Here is a 23,234-nt window from a genome sequence, read left to right as displayed (position 1 = left end):
ACATAATTTGACCATACAACTAAGTACGGAGGATCAAATTGATGGGTAGTAATAACAGTGATTTATGTTTACAGGCTTGTTAGCAATAATTCGTTCGTCTTTCAAGTCATCAAATCATAGCTTGAATTATTACTGAAGCAAAGCAACCCCACTCGTACCAACCATTAGTTTTTATTTTTACTCAAGATTGATTGATCACAGTATCTTGCAGTAAGTTGGGTGATGACCACTGAATTATATACCTCTTGTTTTCATCGCTTCAGTTGCTTAATTATCCTTAGAATATGTATAATTGTATATGCTTTCACAAAGTTGCATGCATGCAGCTGCTTCATGAGCAGGAGAATCGTGACTTACTTGAATTAATTTGCTCAAGTTTAGGCTGCCCAACTTGCCTTGAGGGTTGAGGAAAGAATACATGACTGATGTGGCACCTGATGTGGAATAAAGGATCGATGCATCTTCTCACAACATGACATGAGTACTACTCAATAAATACGTAGATGTGCGATAGTGTATATATAACCATACCAATACTTTTCTGGAAAAATAATATGTAAGTAAAAGATAAAAGAAAATCAGAGTATTACGTACGTACGTACATTTTTTGTCATGAGGATGGGGCAGAGACAGAGTGACTGAGTGAGGGACCTGAGTTGCTTGTAGCCAATGGTAAACAAAACTTATAGCAAGGGAAAATTTGAAAAGAAGAATGTATATACAAAGAAAAAGAAAAAAGAAACAAGGAAATTAAGAAAACATGTGTGGGGCAAAGATGGATTGAGCTGTTGTGTCACTTTCCACTTGATAAAAACGAAAGGTTTATGCGTTAGGGATCACATGGGGCTGGATATAAAAACTAAGCCTCACTACTGACATGTCCAAATCATGGTTTTCCTAAACAATATTCATATATGCTAGACCAAAGCATGTCCCCTCATATCATCTGGTCCATTCCCACACAAATACCCAAAACATTTCTTTTCTCGAACACGCACATAGACAAGTTTGTTCACCTCTTGGAGCCATGCAACGCAATATCCCCGCCCATGAACCCTTCTCGGATATATGTTGGAGTCTATTATTGTTTTGATGAGAACGAAATAACTTAAAGGACAAAGACTAACTAGCGTGCATGCAAGACAAGTACGTACAAAGTATATACTTGTGTTTGTGCTTTTGTTTAGAAGTTCATTTCCAAGAGCTTCATTCGAGAAAGCAGTAGAGACAGTACGTAAACAGTTTGCAAAGCCTGGTAGCATGAACTTGTAAATAAGCAGAGTGTTACAGTGTTTTTTATTACATGATGATATTAGAAACTAAAAGCTTATCTCTTATGTTGAAATATTCCTCTTCATTAATTGATAAAATACTACAATGAATGTTGGTGAATATATATAGCAAAAGCTATGTACAAAACAGACCATAACAAAATAACTAATTGCATACACATGTCATTACATGATTGATCAACTATATTAGTAGCCTAACTAATCGTCATGACTTGGCATCTTCATCTTTACCCCCTCAAGTTGAGCTTGGAAGAACTAAGAGTTCCAAGAGAGAGCTTGGATTGCAAAAATAAGAACCTATTTTTGGACAGGGACTTAGTGTGTATATCAGCAATTTGATATTGGCTGCAAACAAACAGAACTTTGACAAGATTTACAAGAACCAACTTCCTAATATAGTGGTAATCAATTTTCACATGTTTTGACCAAGCATGGAAAACTAGATTTGAAGCAAGAGAGATGGCCAATATGTTGTCATACTAAGACCTGGTTTGGTATTGAGGTGATTCTGAAAAAAGCTGCTATCAAAAAAAGCTGGGAGCTGTTTTTGTGTTTGGTAAACACTCAGCTTTAGCTTTTTTTCACAGTTTTGGATGAAAAAAAGCCAAAAACAAGAAGCTGCAAAACCTAGCTTTGAAAAACCGGCTTTTTTTCACATCTGTTTTACATAAAAGTTTACCAAACACTATAATACTGCTTTTTTTTTTCAAAAGCACTTTTACAAAAAAGTTTACCAAACACTCTGCTGCTTTATTTCACAGCTGCTTATTCTCACAGCACAGCAGAAGCAGCTTTTTTTCAAAGCACAGCAATACCAAACCAGCCCTAAATAGTAGGCTTAAGAGACAGGAAAACCAAAATCACAAAATACTTTACAAATCCATGTGATTTCAGTTGTAGTTTATGTCAATGATTTGTACTCAGCCTTAGCGGAAGAACAAGCTATTGTAGGTTACTTTTTAGCACTCCAGCTAATGAGATTGGAGACTAAAAATACACAGAAGCCACTAGCAGATCTTCTATCAAAAGTGCAACCAGCCCAATCTGCATTAGAATATGCAGATATGTGGAGTAGACTTTTGTTGAACCAAATTCCATGAAAAAGGGTACCTTGGAGAAATCTCAGTATTCTATTTGCAGCTTGCATATAAATATCAGTGGGGGAATGCATGAATTAGCAGACTTGGTTTACTGCAAATGAAATATCATGTCTTGTCCATGTGATATCTGTAAACCACCCACAATTGATTTGTACTCGTGAGATTTTCCAGAGGTGTACCATTGTGATCTAGTTTGATTGTACCAATAGATGTACAACAAGGTTTTTCACCCTCCATACTTGTCTTTTGCAGCAGATCAAGTAAATATTTACACTCATGAAGAAAATGATCATCTTTGGATCTATGAACTTCTAATCCTAAGAAGTAGCTAGTGTAATGAACCCAAATCTTTCACTGGGAATAAGGTACTCAACTTTTGAATAAGTTATGTAAGTGAACAATTCATTGTTATCTCATGTTGAGGTCAAATTAATCACGTCTTACATCCTCATGTCAGTGGGTTATGCCCCACCTTTAACGGAATGTAGCAAATCACTTTGTAAGGGTTATGCCCCACCTTTAATGGACTGTAGCAAATCACCTTGTAAATTACATTATTTGAAAGTACGTAAACTGTTTGATAAGGTAGTTATAGGATACTTGGCTAAGGTTTCATATATGTAGATCAAATTGTGGAATATTGTCTAGCTAATTAAATGATGAGGTGTGCAAACAAGTGTGAATGCTCTATATTTTTGTCGATGATATATGCATTGAGGAACTCGCATGCATCAATAGTTGAGAACCACATGTGTGTGAAGAAAAATATGTTTAGCATTGCTCTTAAATATAACTGGTTTAAGAAAGAAGAGACAATTATAAGCAGTTAAACAAAGTGGTTGATTAGGTTGCATCTCAGTTTTGTATTGACAAAGGCTGTATATCAATCCAATAATGCCCGACCTAAATTAATTAACTAAATAAGGAAAACCATAGCTCGAAGTCTACTCGTCCCAAATATGGCAACTTGTCAAAGTTTTAATCATTCAATAAATATATACATAAGGAACTAGCAATATTGAGAAGTTTTTGTGCATGAGAATAATATCATATAGTGTTATTATTTTATGTGTTATGATATAATACGAATAATTGGCAGAGTTTAATATATTATGCTATACAGCGGTGTTCTAGATACATCACCACATTAACTCTCATTAGGTGGTTGTGTAAATTTCCAAAACTATAGGCAAATCAGGGTAAACCTCAAGGACTTGACAAGTAATCATACTTTGTACGCAAGTTTTCTTAGTCATTGAATCGCACGAAATTTCCAAGTGACATTAGGTTAATCACGGGTTAAATAAAGTTGCATCGACTTCATTTATCTCTATTGCATTTCACTCTTTCTCCCGCTAAAGAAAAGGTAACTTTCCATTCGGTAAAACTGATAACAAAATAAAGTTACTATCAACCTATATATCTTGATGCGAATTTAATCTCCCTTATCAATTTTTCTTACTCTTGACGTTTAACAATTTAATTTACTAATACTCTTCAGACCATCTCCAATGGTTGTGCTAAAAGTCAAATATTTTAGCCCGGAAAATTTAGCTTTTAGCCTATAAACAACTTTTCTGCTCCAACCGTTCTAGTCTAAAATTTTAGTCCAGAATTATTAAAAAATGAACTTAGGCTATTTTTTTTGTTAAATTAATTTTTTTTTTTTTAAATAAATATGTAGACTATCGTAAATTAATTTTATTAACATTTCAATATAAAAAAATTTAAATTCCGATAAATATTGGGTGGAGTTCACTCCGATTTCTGGGCTAAATTTTGGGAGGAATTTGGCCTTGGTTTAGCATTTAGCATTTAGCATTTAGCCCAAATTTTCCCCTTGGGTTGAAGTAGGTTTGGGGGGAAATTTTAAGGGGTAATTTGGCTTTTAGCCCACCATTAAAGTTGGTTTAATTGTCATAAAAAAATTTTAAAAAAAATTCTAGTAAAATGTATGTTTGTGAACTGTAAAATATCAATTAATTTCTTTTATGCATATTTGTCATTTTATTGAATGTCACCATCAATTTAAGCCTCGAGTTCTGCTGCTAAGATCTATTTGCTTTTAGAAATGAAGCCGTCTTAAAAGGTGTAAATAGACAGGACACTTTATAATAATAGAAATCTTAATTGGAAAATGCTAGAGACATCCCTGATTTTTAGATTATATTTTGTAGATAATTAATATATTGGTTGATGATTAGATTTTTTGTCTAATAATTTAAACAAAAAATTTAATTATCAAATATCATATCTTATAATTTACAAAATATAATTTAATTAGATAGTCTATCTGACTTCAACAAAGTTTTATGCATAATTACTCTATATAAAGAGACAGAGGATCACTGACCAGTCCAAAAAAAAAAAAAAAAACAGTGTAAAAACTGTTGTAATTTGTTTTAGAATATTACCTGCCATGATATCCAAACTAGCAGTTAGCTTAAATCACAGTACCTTTCCGACTAAACAATTCCTATGTTAAAAGAAGGACAAGGATCCTCTCATGCTCCTTTTTGTGGGAATCCGAAAATTAATCAATCGTGTTTATTCATCATATATTGTATAGTCAATTTTCATTAAGTACTATATATATTCAATTTTAAATTTTAAATTTTAAATCATTTCTAATTGTACGATGAACGGACAGAATTGATTGATCCTTCGAATCCCCACAAGGAGAATCCGGAGAGGATCCTATTCCTTAAAAGAAAAGGTCTAAGGTGGATAAAAAAAGAACTATATTGCGTAGACTAGGCAATATCTACACAACCCGTTAACAAGACACAAAAACAATACAAAAATAACTGGTTTTGAATCAATACGATAATTAATCGGGTCGTTATAGTTAACAACCCATTACTAGCTGGTTAACGGGTTTACATACCGGTAACCCGTTTCAACTCTTTAAGAACAAAATTAGTGATAATTTTAAACTACTATAAAGACCTTTGTGGTTACTACAATAACTATAGTACTTAATCTCACATAAGTGAGATTAAAAATTTACAAAGCACATATCATTTAGTATTACGGTCTAGTGGTATTCCTCTTCACTTGTAAGTGAGAAGTCTTAGGTTCAATTCTCACCAAAGACGAGTTTGAATTATATTTTTGCTAGCCTATTATGAAGCTAAGCCCACTTCTCCCCTTAGTATAGATAATATCGTTTGTTAAAAAAAAAATTACAAACCACATTAAAAATACAAAGCAATTTAAAAATACCAAGTACATAAAAAATTTAAACAAATATGCAAACCCTCGTGATTGCATCCCCTATGCTTTCACGATGGATACATCGTCGTTTAAACTTTTAAAACCTTACAAACCCTCATAAATAGTGCTTTTATAGGGAGTTCAAAATAAATAAAAATTCATAATAATTAATTTACAAGTTGAAAATGTGAAAGAATATGCAAACGCTCGTTAATGCATCCTCTACTTAGACAATGGTTACATTGTCATTTAGATTTTTAAAACCCTCCAAACCCTCATGAATAGTTTTTTTATTTGAGTGCAGAATTAATCGTTTATGCTCTATTCTTCTCACTAGATTTCGTTTTTCAAATTTTCTTTTTTTGAAACATGAACTTTTAGCTGATGCAGAAGAATGATTCGGGTTGTTGATATCACATTCCAATGTTTACGATTAATTGAAATATGAGTCAATGTAATATAGTTTCTAAAGACTTTTAAAATCCAAGCAATATTTTCACTAACTGTAAAAATCTGAATGTGATATTAGCGATCTAAACCGTTCATCTTTCTGCAACCACTAAAATGTCATGTTTTCAAAAGAGAAAATTTAATAAAAACAAAATTCGGTGAGAAGAATTGAGCATAAATGTAAACAACGGTTAAATTCAAATCTATGGTTTATGAGATTACAATGGCGAATTTTGGAGTTGGCCTCTTCACAAAAGTTGTAGAGCTTGTCATTACGAGCGTTTGTATTTTTTTTTTTTTCACACTTCAATAGCAATTAAACACAACTATTTTGTAGTAATATACTAATGTTTTTCATTAAGTTCTTATTTTGGGGTATATAATACTTGAAGGATAAATGTGTTTTTACGTTTTGAAGTAATATTTATGGGACAATGTGGTATGTAGATACTAATATAGTATTATGTTTTTAATTTAATTATTTATTGATTTAAAATATATTTTCTTTAACAAGTAATAGGTCAAATCATATTACCTATTTATTTTAGTGGGTGTTACACGACACAACCTGTTAAGATATTAGATATGTCATGAAAACAACATGAACACAAAAAACACAATACAAATGCCAAGGTCTAATATTGGAGTGCAAGGAAGGAAAATAGACTAAGAAGATCAGAGTAGATATAAAAAGTTAATTCAAATTAAATGTACAACAAGAAAGTGTACAATCATCATTTTACCGTTGATTTTTCAATCTATTTGTTTTTTGGGAAAATTTGAAATAGGTCCAATTTTATAGACTACCTTTTGAAATAGGTCCAATTTTTAGTGACTTTTAACTTTTGAAATAAGTCCAATTTTTAGTTACTTTGGACCCATTTAAAAAAAAACCCCTTGTTTTTTTTTAGCACGGAATGCAATTCATGGAAAGAAATCTAACAAAGAAGATTGCAGCTTAAAGTGGACTCTTCGTGGAATGAGAACCAGAGGTGGTTCAAATGGTGACAGTAGTGCTCAAGATTTAGGATTTAGGATTTGTTTGGTGTTTAGATTTGTCCTTGTGAGCTTGTGTCTTTTGTCAATGCCTTAGAGCAAGTAAAACCCAATCGGCATTAGTCAATTCAATTTACCCAAATGAATAGTAATTGACCACAATAAATAGTAACTACTCAAGTACATCTCCAGCCCTAAACTAAATAGTCTAGTCAATTCGTATTAAAATATTATTAATTTTTTTTATAAAGTAATAAAAAAATAATCTTATTTTAAATTTTGAATAGGATTTTTAACCAATCTTGTCACGCCACATGTCATTGTTCGAAAGTATAATTTTTGTGGATAGATTTTTAAGTAGAATTTTAACCAATTCCATAGTGTCACATGTCATGATTCTATAAGAATTTTATGAATAGATTTCCGATAAGAGTTTGAATCAATCATGTCGCGCCAAGTATCACTATCTGTTTAGAATCATTTAGAATAGATTTCGATAAAAAATTTAACCAATTACGCCATGCCACATTGCATTATCTACAACCTTATATTTTCTTTTTTGTCCATATAAACCCTACATCCATCCTAATTCATACACCAAACTCAAACTAGCTCATAATCCTTCTTCAAACTAGCTCATAATCCTTCTCCATAGTTTATAAATCTTGAGTTCTTACAATGACTTCTTTAAGCAAATTGTATGAAATCGATGAGCAAGAAAAAAAATTGTTTGAGGAAGATGAAAAATTGGTCAATCTCGAGGATGGTGCGAATGAGGTGTTCATAATGGAAGAGGAAGAAGATGATGAACTTAGAAGGCAGAGAGCCTCACATTCCCGTTGTGTCATGCAAACTCTGGGTGAGATCTCCAAACCCGGGCGTTCCGCAAACTTGGATAGAAATAGGGAAAAACAAGGTAAGGATCTCTTAGAAGATTATTTTATCCCCAACAATGTATTCATTGACGATGTTTTTAGACGTCGTTTTAGAATGCAATGAAGTTGGTTCAACAAAATCATGATTGATGTTGCAACCATGATCCAAAATTTGTGCAAAAAAAATGATGTTTTTCATGTTATAAGTCTCGTTCCTGAGCAAAACATTACTGCTGCCTTGTGGATGCTTTCATATGGAGCATCTGCAGACTGAGTTGTTGAGATTATGAGGATATGAAAATCAACTGCTCTAGAGTCTAATAAGGTTTTGCTCCACAATCGAAGCTATCTACACCAATAAGTGTCTCCAGATACCCACACCAATGGACATGCTAAGGCTTTTGAAGAAGGGTGAGATGCGAAGTTTTCTTGACATGATTGGAAGAATCGAATGTATGCACTGAATCTGGAAAAACTGCCCAACTGCATGGCAAGGAGCTTATGGCGACAGAAAATGAGTCAAAAATATCATTTGGAAGCGATGGCATCATTTACATGGATTTGACTTCTTCTTTTTTTATGTTCCAAGAGTTCAAAATGACTTCAATGTCCTTACCCAATCTCTAGTATTCGGCGAGGTGCTACAAGGAAAAGCACCGAGAGTCACCTATTGAGTCAATGGAACTAAGTATGACGAAACATACTACCTAGCAGATGGCATTTACACAAGGTGAACATCGTTTGTCAAAACAGTACCACGTCCACAAAGTGAAAGAGAAAAACACTTTGCAAGATGTCAAGAAGGGTGTAGGAAAGATGTGGAGTGTTGTTTTGGTATCCTCCAAGCTCGTTGGGCGATTGTCAAAGGTGCTGCCAAATTGTTTGATGTAGAGGCACTTCGATCCATCATGATGACTGGTATCATTCTCCACAACATGATTGTGGAAGATGAGTATGATTATGATGCCATCGATGGATTTGAATCGGACATGCTCAACAATTACAGAACAAGTATACATTGTGCTCATGAAGGCATCAAAGACCCTATGCAACACGAGCCATTGGAAAGGAATGGACGTTACAATCATAGGGTCATTGAACTGTATACTTCAATGAAAACTCCATAAATGCACTTAAGTCATCAAAGTGACTTGATTGAGCACTTATGGGGGTTCAAACAAGGTGAAGAAACTTAAAACAAGCTTGTGGTGCAAGAATAAAGTTCTTAGTTTATTTGGTGTTTTTGTAATTATATTTGGTGTGTCTTTGTAATTTTATTTGTTGTATTTTGTAAGTTTATTTGTTATATTTTTTAAAATTTACTTTGTGTGTTTTTGTAATTTTATTTTGTTTGAATAAATATGCTCTTATTTTAAATAAAGTACCAAATTTAATAAATACAAAATTACATAAAGTACTAAAGTATATGAAAAGTTTGGTTGAACCCAAGATTCACATAACGTAACATCTTCGACGACTGGCCAATTTGAACGTGTTTCACCAGCCTTTTTTTTTCAAACAAAAAGTATATGAAAATTTTGGTTGAAAACATTGACACGTGGTGTAGGTGGAAGATGATGATTAGGTACTTATAAAAAATTTCATTTTATTTTTTTCTGTATTTTTAAACAATTTTTATAATTTTTTTATAAATTTTTATTAAGTTAATTAATCTGGACCGATGGATTTCAAAAAGATTGAAATCCAACAGCCCAAAATTGGACACATGGCCAATGGTTTTATGACATTTTTTAAGGCCAAAAACCCTGGACCATTGATCTAGAAATCGAGTGGCCCATATTTTGCCACATCACTAGCCATTTAGGTTGAATTTCAAAGTTCTTTTACTATTTGAAAATCCAACGACCTTCACCGAGCGACATAGCGCAAAGTCTTGCGTCCCTTAGTGCGCCTGCAGCACGAGCCCTCCCTTCTACGCACTGTCCAGAGCACGCGCCCAAGCGCATGTTTCCCACGTACCTAGCACAAACAAAAAAAAAATATCATTCACGTGGCTGACGTTAGCCTGGCGTCAAGTAGGCCAGGCATTGGGTTAGCCAATTTTCTGCTGGGCATGTTGCTGCCATCCCCCAATGCCCAGCGGATTACATGGGGTGGACTGGGTTTTTGGGGGAGGGGAAAAAATGGGTTGTTGCCCAGCTATTAGAGGGAGGGCTAGAGTTGCTGTTATGGTGAACTAGTGCGTACCTCTAATATAATTGGTATCTATTGTAGAGGTCACCAATTTTTTTTTTTTTTGCAATTTTTTTTTTTTGAAGTTGCCGCTGCTTGTATTCAAATAGTGTTTCCTTACTATTTTTGTTAGTGAATTTGTGTTTGATACAGTGTTAGAAAGAAAAAGCAAACTAATTGATACTATCACCAATACTAATAGATCATTTACTAATTTGTAATCAGAATGAGTGTAATTGAATTAAGAAGGAGTTGGTATGAGTTGAAATCAGAATCAGATTACTAATGAAACTGTTTACTAAAATTTCTTAGAAGCGGAGTAAAAATCATATTTATCCATATAAGTTGTTTACTAAAATATATGAATCGAAATGAAATCTAATATTACTACCAAAACGCCCATATTCTAACTTTTTTTTTTTTTTTTGTATTTTTAGTAAAATTTTGATTCTTTTTTTTTTTTTTAAATATTTGAGAAAGCTTAAATTTTTTTTGTATGGTTTTTTTTTTTTTAATGCTAAAAGGATATTTGGTAGTTAAGATAAAAAGAAATTAAAAAAGAAAAAACCCCATCAAATCTCTCTACTCGAATCTTCTTCCCTATCCCTCAATTTCTTTCTTTCATAAAGTCCGCATCGCACTCATCCCCAACTATTTTCAACTTCACCATCTCTTTTTTCCATTTACTTCTCATCCCTGGATTTGGATCCTCTCCTGAGCTCAGCATCCTAAGCCTACCGAGCAAATCACACGGCTACAATGTGATTTGCTCAGTAGGCTCAAGATGCTGAGCTCAAGAAAGGATCCAAATCCCTTATCCCTCTCTCTCCAACCACAAAACCACTGCAATATACCCCACAACCACCATAGCAGTAATTCCACCACACCACTGTAGGTTCAGTTCTAGATGCCAGAGTGTCGTTGCAATGCCAGATGCACCACTGAACAAGTTTCAAATATGGTCTTCACTAACAACAACCCATTCATCACCAACTTAATCTCTGAAACCCATATTGGTACAAAATCATCAAGAACCCATGCAGCTTAAGGCTCGTCATCGCCGATGGACGAGATTCAATAGGTGAATGTGCAAGGGAGTCGGCAGACTAGGGAAAAAGAGAAATAGATACGAAAAGGGAGCAAGGGCTGAAGGCAAAAGATACCAGGTAATTTGGGTAGAAAAGTTTGATCCCTGGAATAGCCTTCTCCCTCGAATTGAAATACCACCTCCATCTAGGGGATCCAATTTCGAGAGATTTAGGGACCCCATCTTCTTTATTAATCCTAAAATGTTTGGCCATCTTCAACCGAAATGGCTAAATATAGTCTCGTCCAGAATTATAGCCTTGCAAAATATTATTTAAAAAAAAATAATGTTAGGCCATACTCATATACCATCTTTAACCGAATGGGCTAAACATAGACCCCTCAATAATCTATTAGTTTTAAGTTTATACTTAAATTTATTATTAATTGTAGTTTATACTTAAATTTATTAGTTAATTTAATTAAACTATCTTTCTATGTTTTTAATCTAGCCGTTGAACTTGAATCAATTATTGCAATTGAGAAGCTGGGCTTCAAAAAATTGGCTAAGAGAGGGGCTACATTTGGCTAGCCTGATGCCACTTTAACCAAATAATAACCTGATGAACTCCATAAAATTATAGCTCACCCTTCAGTTGGAGATCAATTTTTTGTCAAATCAGGCTATTTTTTGGTTTTTGGACCTTCAGCCGAATGCTTCGAAAAAAGTGTGATTCTGTTTCTTGCTATTCCATTCCAGTTTCGTAAACACATTGTGGTAGTCAATTTCCACCTTGTTCGATCTCGACAAAAATGTATCTACAAAACAATCAACATCTTTGATTAGAGACCAAAGTCTCACGCACCCATGATAAGTGAGGGGGATGGGGGCCAATGGATCTCTGATGCCTAGTAACTCTGAATAAAGTGAGTGTTTAGGGTTTTATGTTAGCGAAAATCTTACCAAAGTTTGGTGGAGATGAGGGTATATATGTGATGTAGTGGCCGGCCATGGGGTAGGGTTTTGCCCTACGTATATCGGCTTCCTATTAGTTAAGTAATGTTATTAGTAGGATGTGAAAGGAAATGATATTTCCAAGATATTAATTAGGAGATAATATCTTGGAATGATGATGGGAATATCCCTATTTTATTGTGGTAGGGATTCTTACTTGATATATTGATCTTCCTTTAGGATTGTATTACAGATAAAATTTGGTAATTAATCCCTTATCTTTTATACCTTTGACTTTTCGACACCACGAGCAACGGAGCTTTGAGCAATCATAATCTGCTGCTTGAACTTCCAGGGAAGCTGAGTTGCACATGAGAATACTTGAGAGCCCTGCCCATTTAAGGTGGGAAATCTTGTCTTTCTTGAATAAAAGTCTGCGTGTCACCTTGTGGATTTTTAGGATTATTTTTTGCTCCACACACACTCTAAATTATTATGATTTGTCTATTTTTTAACATAAAGATAATATATCAATGCATTTAAAAAATGAAAAAAAAAAAATTCTCTTGAGCATAGGACATTGGTTCACCTTCATACTTATGTCACATCTTGATATTGACATACGTCCAGGATTGACGCGTAACGCTTAGGTGCATGGGTGCGAGGAAATACAAAGAATATACACAAAGTAATATTGATACTAAAATTCTCAAATACAAGTATGGTGGTGGGTTCTCTATCACAAATACAATAAATGTACAACAAAGTTAATGCCCAAAACAAAGTCGAAAGAAATACGAGGAAAGGTACAAGAATAACGTAATTGCTCCAATCTCCCTTACCATTGCTAGCCCAAAAGGTCCTCATATCAACTAAGATCTATGTCCTACACAATCTGCCCCTACACATTAGGAATGGTGACTCAGACAAATCAATAATCCAAATAGCTACAAAACTCGTGTGAGTGACAATAATCCAACGTATGTGATAATCATAAAATAATCCATTGATCATAGTTATAAACATTAAATATAAATCCATTCTTCAAAAAATTATAACAATTCGTTATAAATCCTGAATGAGTCATATAGACATCCATCGACCTTTCTAAATCAAACTACAAAGGTTTTCAAGTATATCATTCATAAATATGTTGAAAACTAGACCTAGTGTGACATAATTTGGCTGAAGCCTACATCACCCAAGCTTTCACATTCTATACCAATTCAAAGAAATCAACGAACTAATCAAGACAAGGAATGCGATTTTGGACCACTCAATGAAATCCAACAAAAAATAGGTTTGGGACCACTCAAGGAACCGAATAGGATACGATTCTGGACCACTCAATAGAATCGCGGAGTATAAGGGATTAGACCACTCAACGGAATCTGAACAGGATAGAATTCTAGACCACTCAACAGAACCTTAGCGGAACCCGATTTTGGACAACTCAATGAAACCCCGAATTCAAGGAACTCAGTTTACAATAGCTCAATGAGACAAGACATGGCACAAGTTCGATGCAAAAATTCCCCATGACAATGGGTTAATGGTCCTCTACTAGTCCTCACATTACAAACATTTCAAATATTCATTTCAAATCGCATTTCATAAAATAGATATATGGTAGAATTTAAAAGTAACAATTTAATATAAAACACATGTATAAATTAATGCAATATCCCCTAAGTATACTAGCATGGGGATTTCATGGGTATTACTGATATCACATATATTAAAGTTACTCACCTGGAGTCCGTGCTATAACTCCTAGCACAAAGAACGAGGCATCACATATGTTCGTCGCCTAAAACAAATCACAGGTTCTATCTCTGAATTTTATCAATAAAACACATAATTTTACGTTGTACACGTCCTTTGAGACAATCTAGATGGATTCGGGACACGTTGACCAAAAGTCAACAGTCGGTCAATTGTCAAAGGTAGGGTAAACAACCCTACATAACTCAATTTGGACGATCCACACATCGGATTTCTAATCCGTAACTTCCTTAAGGTCTCACTATGCTTGTAAAACAGCATATTAAAATTTTGTTTTGATTCGACGGTTGGATCTCTGCCAATTGCAAGCTTAAGTGGCAGTCAACCATAAAACGACGTTAAAACAATGGAATTTTGCTAAATGGATGCCCAAAATGGATACAGGGCAACATTTTGGGTTTTAGGCACCGAAATACTGCTGCGCGCTTAAGATCGGTCGAAATATTCAATTAAAACTAACGAAACCTCAAGATATATACCTTACCTCATTAACTGAAAATTCTGAGAGCTAAGGAATATTACCGTGTCTTCTATCACTCTTCGGTCGCTGTCGTGGTCCGTCGCCCTCCGTCGTCATAGTCACTGAGATCTAGGGAAACTCGCCAGATTTCTAGAAGATTTTCAAAGTCCAAATCCTACTCATTTCTCCACCAAATTTCACGATCCATATACCAAAATGAAGCTATAGGAGAGTAGAAAATGATTTTATCTGTTTGGAGTCCAAAAGATCACTGGAAATGGTTTGAAATTCAATGAGAAAGAGACGGCTTGTTATAAAGCTTCAGGACGTTAATCCCTTGTCTTGTGATCCACAGCTCATCTTCGAGCTTATGAAGAAAGGAAGGCTGCTGTGATGCTTGTTTGGTGATTAACTCGACAATATTTGAAGGTGATGTGGTGTGGTTTCATGGGACAAAGAAGAGAAGGCGAGAGAGATGAAAGAATTCGAAAGAGAGAAAAAAGGAAGAAAGTTCTAGAATTATGGAGGGGTGGGCCCACACGACATACATAATAAGGTTATAAAAAGACAAATAAAAATGTGTCCAATTAAAGGGTAAGATTACTCAAATACCTTCGTATTTGCGTTTCATAAAATCTTCGTTCTAATTCCAAATTACGTTCCGCTTATGCCCACACGTTCATACCAACACGTACTATCCAAATATGCCAAGAAATATGAAAAAAAATACATGAATGGATCAAATACGTCCATGTAGAATTATGTTTAGCCTCAGAGGGGTATTATAGTCTTTTTACAAATTTTAAAAAAAATTCTACACAGTAAATATAAACGCGTTGAAACTACTAAATATAAAATTTAAATAGTGAAATTTAGGGACAGGATTACACAACTTAAAAGAAAGATAATTAGATTTTTTTTTTTTTTTTTCAAGAAGTTATGAGATGAAAAAGATTGCTTAGATTCTTTCTGAATACTACCCTTGTTTGCCTTTTTTGTAATAATGATGAAGAAGATCAACAACATCTCTTTGTCAATTGCAGCTTCTTTAGGATGTTTGGTGGATCTCCAATGGTCCAACACTTGTGAATGCGAGTTCAAATTTGATTTCTTGGCTATCCCAACTAAATGCGAATTATGAATTTGAACTTTCTGATCTAAGTAAATCTCTTCGAATTTGTTGGCAAGTGTAGAATGATAGAAATAATCTTGTTTTTTGTGATTGCAAGGCCAATCATGCTAGGGTCCCTATGGTTGTTAATGTAGTTGGCAGGCAATATCACCTCATCAATAAAAATTTAAGATCAATTCATATCTAGAATGCAACTCATGTTCATGATTCATCTCAAACTATCAAGTGGAGGCCACCTTATGCACCTAAACTCAAAATTAATTTTTATGGCTCGGTGGTGGTTCCTAAAGCTGTTGCTGGTTTTGTCATAAGAGATGCTAACAGTTCACCTATTGTGGCTGGCTACCCGCAATCTTGGAGAAAGTACAATTTCTGTTGTTGAAGCTCTTGCTCTTTGTGATGCTTTAAGATATGCAAAGGTCAAAAGTTGTAAGGACGTGTGTTGAAAGATATTCCAAGCTTACATTGATGCCATTTTGAACAAGTGTAATACACCTTGGCGGCTGAGGACAATCATTGACGACATCAGGTTTCTTGCCAGTTTTTTTTTTCTTTTATTGCTTGGTCACATATCTTTCGCGAGACAAATTTTCTCACCACCACCATTTCTATATTTTTCTGTTTGATTGTACTGAGAATGGTTGTATTAGAGATTTCTTTCTTAGATAAATTTACTTTTCCTTAAAATAAAATAGAAAGTTATGAGACTGGTTTGCATTAATTCATGAGTAAATTGTAGCAATGGTTCATTAACTTTAACTCAATTAGAGCAATGGTCCCTCAACTAAAAATCTATTACCATTGGTCCCTCAACTCATCAAAACGTGTAGCTATAGTCCCTCAACTAAAAATTCATTATCATTGGTCTGTCAACTTTAATCCAACTGGAGAAATAGTTTCTCAACTTTAACCCAATTAGAGCAATGGTCTCTCAACTTTAACCCGATTGTAGCAATGTTCCTTCCAACATAACTCATTTTGACAAAATTCTAACAAAGTTGACGAAAAAGACCATAGCTACATGTTTTGATGAGTTGAGGGACCCCAATTGTAACAATGGTCCTTCCAATATAACTTATTTTGACAAAATTCTAACGAAATGAAAAGGACCATAGCTACACATTTTGATAAGTTGAGGGACCAATGTTAATGGATTTTTAGTTGAGGAACCATTGCTTCAATTTGATTAAAGTTGAAGGACCATTGCTACGATTTACTCTTAATTCATTGCCCGATAGAAGCATAGTTATTTTTATGATTTGAAGATCTAAGGGCTGGTTTGGTATTGATGTGCTTTGAAAAAAAAGTTGCTTCTGCTGTGCTGTGAGAATAAGCAGCAGTGTTTGGTAAACTTTTTTTGTAAAAGTGATTTTGGAAAAAGTAACAGTATGATAGTGTTTGGTAATAACCTTGCCTCCCCACACCCTTCACACACAAACCCAGCTTTTTTCTTTGGACACCTAACAAGAATCTCACCCAACAAACCCTCCTCCAAAATCTTCAGCACCTCCTCAGAGCCGTCTATATATCTCCTATTCACAAACACCCGTGGCGGCACCGCCGCCTCCTTCCCTTTCCCCTTCATCAAGTCACTCAACTCTTCTCTGAACCCAAGATCCATTGACACGTCATGCTTGACAATCCTCACCCTGAGGCCTTCTATCTTTGCTCGGACCGCGTTGCACTCCTCAAAAGTCCGCCGCACTCCTCGTAGCGTCGTGTAGACAATGACTTTGTTTTCTCTGCCCGGTGGGCATATTTTCTCGAACTGGTCAAGTGGGTCCTTCTTGTTATTCACCTGGAAGACGCTTTCGTATGAAGATTTAAGAATTGCGCGATTCAGGTTGGAGTTTTCTCTATCAGGGGGTTTTTGGGTCTAAGAAAACGAAGGGTTTGGGCGGCGGAAGCGGTGATAATCTAAAGCTATCGACATCAAGCTCGTCCATAAGCTCCCATGAGTTAATGACTTCTGGGTCGGAAGACAGCGGTCTGGGGTAGGACAATAGTGACCTGGGTTCGGACTTTAGAGATTTGGGCTGGGACAAGGGACTCGGGAAAATGGACCTGAAAGTGAATCGAGAAGGGAATGTAAACGGAGTGGTGGGTGCAGGCGACGATGGGTCGAGAGTGAGGAGGCCATAGGTGGAGGAAGTCAGCGAGACGATGTGGTGGCTCAGTGTGGAGTTGCCGAGTTGGGAGAAATAAGAAAGGAGAAAGGATGGCAATATTGGCAGCTTCCACTTTTTAACTTTTTTTCATTTGGAACTTTGAAAAAAAAGCTAATTTTGGGATGTTTACCAAACACCAAAAACTCTTTCAACTTTTTTTCATACCAATTTTTTTTTAAATCACCTCAACCCCATACCATGCCTAAATCAATATGCGAAAGGAAACAAGAATAGATAGATTGGAGTTTGAACATGAATAGTTGTCCTGTATCTATGCAAAGGCAATTACGCAAGACAGGATCTGACATGGCCTATAAATGTAATCTTAATATCTGAGGAGGGAGGGAGTGCTCCTACTATCAAAAAGCACAGGCGCCCATTTTTACCATTGTAAAATTTGGTAAAGACAACACCGTGACCACTATTGCGAAAGTGACAGAAAAAACCCAGCAAGCAATATGAGAGAGAGAGAGAGAGAGAGAGGGGAATAATAATAAAATGAGAAAAAAATTAAAAAATTGTAGAGAGAGAGAGAGAGAGATAGGGACTAGAGAGAGAGGATGGTGAGGAGGGAGAGCACACTTTATTACCTTTTTTATGATGCACGCATCCATGGCAGAACAGGGAAGGGTACAGAGTACTCTCTGCTGCGACACAAGGATAGAAGAAGAGATCAGAATAAACAACACCACCTCCACCACCAATATTAACAATTGCAAATTCTAGATAGAGAAAAAAAAGTAGAGAGAGAAAGTTAGAGAGAGAGAGAGTATTGAAATGGAGCTGTGTGTGGCAAATGGTAAAGGAAGATATGATGGAACTGAGCAGGAAAACAGGCAACTTTCCCAGTGATGGAAAAGAAATAGCTGATTTTATGAATTTTTACGAAATGGGTTTGTTTTGTTTGAGCTGAAAAGAGATTTTTCTGCACAAATCTGGAAAGAAGACGCCATTTTTGCAAAGATTTGAGCTTTTTTTTGCTGCGTAATTTGTGCAATTTACGAGAGGGATGCCCTTTCAGTTCCAGCAGGGGAAGGGGGTCATCGAAATAGCAACTGCAAGTTTGCCGGCAATTTTCACAGACAGCAGCTGCAGCAAGTACAAAGACGACGGATTTTTCAACCACCACCACCACAGCTTTCCGACCAGTGAGCCCAATTCGGTTCTTCATATGAGAAGAAGCCCGAGCCCACCCACTTCGGCTTCCACTCTCTCTTCCTCTTTCAACAACGGCGGCGGTGGCGGCGACAAATCGACGCCGCTGGCAGCTGAGACCCCGCCTGCGGTGCGACCAACGTCGTCGAAAGATGAGTGGGCCTGCGAGCTCCAGTCGATTCCGAGTGGGGGTTTGGAGGCCGTGACCGGATCGGCAGGAGGAGTCCAGAGATGCGGCCTTGGGCTTGGCGGGTTGGAGGATTGGGAGACCATGCTCTCCGAAACGGCGGCGTCTCCGGGTCACGACCAGTCGCTGAGGTGGATCGCCGGGGATGTGGACGACACGTCGTTTGGGCTCAAGCAGCTCTTGCAGAGCGGGAACAACCACCACCACCACCACCACAGCCCCCTTGATTTCGACGGCAATGCCGGGTTGGGAGTCGTCGATCAGGGCCCTAATTTCGACCTAATTGGAAACGGCGGCGTTTCGGACCCGAATTTCGGGTTCGGCGGTTGGAACGGCAGTAACAAAGGCAGCAATGGGAAGCTGGGTTTTGTTCCTCCGGGTTCTGGGTCTTTTGGGTTGCTAAATTACAAGGTTTCAAATGTTGAGTTGATGCACAACAATGGCGGCAGCAACAGTGTCAATTGCAACATTCAAAACCCCATTTTCTCGAATTCGTCTAACACTTTGGCTCTGCCGGTATCTTTGCCTGCGGTTTACGGGCAGCAGCAATTAAGCCCGGACGAGAAGCCGCAGATTCTGAACCCCCAGCTGTTCATGAGCAACCAGAATCAGCAGCCTCAGGTGGCTCAGAATCCGAACTTTTTCATGCCACTGGCGTATGCCCAGCAAGAACAGCACCACCTGCTTCAGTCCCAGCCCAAACGCCACAACTCAGGCACAAATGTAGACCCGAGTACTCATCAGATCCAAAAGGGTCAGTTTTATGATCCAGGGCAAGAGTTTTTTATGAGAAAACAGCAGCAGCAGCAGCAATTCGGGTTTGCTCAAGGGATGCAGTTTCTGCCTCAGCAGCATCGCATTCAGCAGAAGCCGTTAATGGTGCCGAAACAGAAGGTTGTGCTGGGAAATGGTGAAGAAATGGCTCACCAGCAGCAGCAACAACAGCTTCGGCATACTTTGCTCGACCAGCTCTATAAGGCCGCAGAGCTGGTAGGGACTGGGAACTTTTCACACGCGCAAGGGATATTGGCGCGGCTCAATCACCAGCTTTCCCCTGTTGGAAAGCCCCTTCAGAGGGCTGCTTTCTATTTCAAGGAGGCTTTGCAACTCCTCCTCCTCATGAACAATCCTGCCACCTCTCCACCACCGAGAACTCCGACCCCATTTGATATCATCTTCAAAATGGGGGCTTACAAAGTCTTCTCCGAAGTTTCTCCGCTCCTTCAGTTTGTCAATTTCACTTGCAACCAGGCCCTCCTCGAGGCCCTCTCCGACGCTGATCAGATTCACATTGTTGATTTCGATATTGGTTTTGGTGCTCATTGGGCTTCCTTTATGCAGGAGCTTCCTATCAGGAATAGGGGTGCTTCTGCCCCTTCACTCAGAATCACTGCCTTTGCTTCACCTTCGACTCACCACCCAGTTGAACTCAGGCTTATGCGTGATAATTTGACACAATTCGCTAATGAGATTGGTATAAGCTTTGATCTTGAAGTGGTTAACATTGATTCTCTGGACCAAAACTCATACTCCCTGCCCATTTTTCGAGCCAACGATAATGAGGCAGTTGCTGTGAATTTCCCCATTTGGTCTACTTCGAATCAACCAGCTGCTTTGCCTAATGTCCTTCGCTTTGTGAAGCAGCTATCTCCCAAAATTGTGGTATCTTTGGATAGAGGGTGTGATAGAAGTGACCTCCCATTCCCACAGCACATTCTGCAGGCCCTCCAGTCGTACATACACCTTTTGGAATCACTTGATGCTGTTAATGTGACTTCCGATGCTGTGAACAAGATTGAGAGGTTCCTCCTTCAGCCCAAGATTGAGAGCACTGTTCTGGGGCGTCTCCGAACCCCAGACAAGATGCCCCTTTGGAAAACACTCTTTGCCTCCGCCGGTTTCACTCCTGTACCCTTCAGTAACTTCACTGAAACTCAGGCGGAATGTGTGGTGAAGAGGAATCCAGCAAGGGGATTCCATGTCGAGAAGCGTCAAGAGTCACTTGTTCTATGCTGGCAGCGTCGAGAGCTCATCTCCGCTTCAGCTTGGAGGTGCTGAGGAGCAGGAGCAGCATTTTGACAAGCAGGGGAGGTTGGTTTTTGGCCCCTCACAATTTATCGCAGAGGTTCCAGCTTACTCTACTCTGATAATATGTCAATAAATATTGAACTATGTTATTGGCACCTCTGTTATGACTTAATCCTTATGAATTGTCGTGTTTGTGAGTCCCCTTTGCTTATTGTATATCTAGTCAGACGGACTAGTATTCTCGGTAGAACAAATCATCTAACAGGCAAGCCTAGTAGATTGTTATTTATTTTGGACATGAATATTGCTGCTATGGTACTTAAATGTTTTAAGAGGGAAGCTGCATTTTCTTCTGGTTAAGAGGGTGATGATATGTTGTGTACTTGACAACGAATGATCTAGAAATGGAAAAGAACTTGCCGGATTTTAATCCGTCTCCCGGGTTTCTAGATAACTTATTACAGCTTTGTCAATTCTATGGATTTTATAGACGGTAGTTCATTTATTTGCTGTATTAAGTTCGCTTGCATAGAGATTGATTGCCGGAATACTATTCTCTCTGCTGGGTTTTATAGATAGCAGTTCATGTGCTTGCCAGTTCATGTGCTTGCCAGTTCGATTTATAATTTCCTTTTTGTGTGCATCATGTTGAAAACATATATCTCATGCATGACAATTCTTTTAGCATGGGGTTTCTTTCGCTCTTTTGCTCCTGTAGTTCTCTGTGATTCCACTTAGCAACACCTTGTTATCATTCTTTTAGCATGGGGTTTCTTTCGCTCTTTTGCTCCTGTAAGTTCTCTGTGATTCCGCTTAGCAGTTAGTAGCATCCTAATGAAGTATTTGTTGCCCCTCTTGCTGTAACTAGGATTAAAGGGATCCCATCAAATTCCCGGTCACTAGAAGCAATTTAACGCAATTTTGGAACAACTAACCTAGTTGGTTGAGATCAAAAGCTTGTTCCTCGGGTTTGTCGTGCTTCGGTCATTAGGAGTCTAGAATTACAGTGATATATTAATATGTCTCTATGTGGTCCTTCTTCTAAGTACTTAATTATAACATAAAATTGTAGGGTTGGTGAGTTGCCCATTTGATCACATGCTTCTTGTAGGGTTTAAGGGACTTCCATGTATAAGTAGTTCCTCAATTCTAAAAAACACGCAATGTTTCAGGTACGAGGCTTATTTTCTCCATCACATTATTGTGTCAAGGTTAGAACTCTCTCGTTTCCCGTTAGACGGTCCTATTTGTTCTGTTGACAACTCTCGTCTATGAGATTTAAACTCGTGACCTCCAAAAACGTTTCCAACTATCCGTTAGTCCTTATTAACACTTGTCTTAAGATCCCCGCCTAGCATTGTCTAGGCCCTGCATAGGTGTTAGGCGGCTGGCTACCATTAGAATTAGTCCCTATGCATTAAAAAACATAGGTGTTAGGTGTCTGGCATCTACCTAGGCACCCGCTTAGATCGCGCCGCTCACTTAAACAGAAAATTGATAATTTTTATTTTGCATTTTAATTTTTCAATAAAATGTAAGAGACTTATTGAATACTTGGATGTTCATTCATTATATACATGTTTTCCATGTTTTTAACATGTTTAAATACATTATAATTTATGTGTTATTTTATTTTTCAATTTATGATCCAATATAATTATGTATTTTTAAGTATAAATAGATATTTATTTATACAATATGTTACCTTTATGTATTTAATTAGCCTGACCAATAAAACTCTGCCCAATCAAATCTAGCATCTAGCTGCTAGATGCTAGATTTGATTGGGCAGAGTTTTATTGGTCAGGCTAATTAAATACATAAAGGTAACATACAGAACTCGATTTAGCCGAGTTGAATAGAATAGGGTGAAACACTTTGTATCCAAGTTTGAATAGCCCTCTCTTTGAAGCACACATTTGAGTTTAAAACAGCATTAGTTTATGATGTGTTTAACAATGATAAGGGCAGGCGAATAATATGGTTGGATTGAATTTTGTCAAACCATGTTTCATGTCTTGCATTATTTTTGTATGTAATGCACCAAACACGTAACGCGTCATTCTCCTCCCTCCTTAAAAAGGGAAAATTTTTAGGAGTGCAGGGAACACCATGGACACATGGTGTTCCCTCACTCATAAAATTTTGAATAAATAAATAAATAAATAAATCAAATCAAATTTTTATGAGTGAGGGAACACCATGTGTCATGGTGT

At 36.9% G+C, this 23,234-nt stretch overlaps 1 protein-coding gene and 1 pseudogene across 1 annotated transcript; one reads left to right on the top strand and one right to left on the bottom strand.

Annotated features, from left to right (window-relative positions):
• Window positions 1-9,776: 9,776 nt before the first annotated feature.
• Window positions 9,777-17,956, bottom strand: LOC103935020 (annotated as a pseudogene).
• Window positions 17,957-18,161: 205 nt separating this feature from the next.
• On the top strand, window positions 18,162-21,450 carry LOC103935014 (scarecrow-like protein 27). The gene has a single exon (XM_009344784.3). It carries the CDS (start codon window positions 18,658-18,660, stop codon window positions 21,046-21,048), a length of 2,391 nt encoding a protein of 796 aa, XP_009343059.2. The 5' UTR covers window positions 18,162-18,657; the 3' UTR covers window positions 21,049-21,450.
• The last annotated feature ends 1,784 nt before the right edge of the window (window positions 21,451-23,234 follow it).

The sequence above is a fragment of a genome, unplaced genomic scaffold (genome assembly GCF_019419815.1).
Source record: "Pyrus x bretschneideri cultivar Hongxiangsu unplaced genomic scaffold, Pyrus_bretschneideri_v1 Contig34, whole genome shotgun sequence".
In the NCBI taxonomy this organism is placed as follows: domain Eukaryota; kingdom Viridiplantae; phylum Streptophyta; class Magnoliopsida; order Rosales; family Rosaceae; genus Pyrus; species Pyrus x bretschneideri.
The sequence above is the reverse complement of the archived record's forward strand: the minus strand, read 5'-3'. Positions and strand labels throughout refer to the sequence as shown.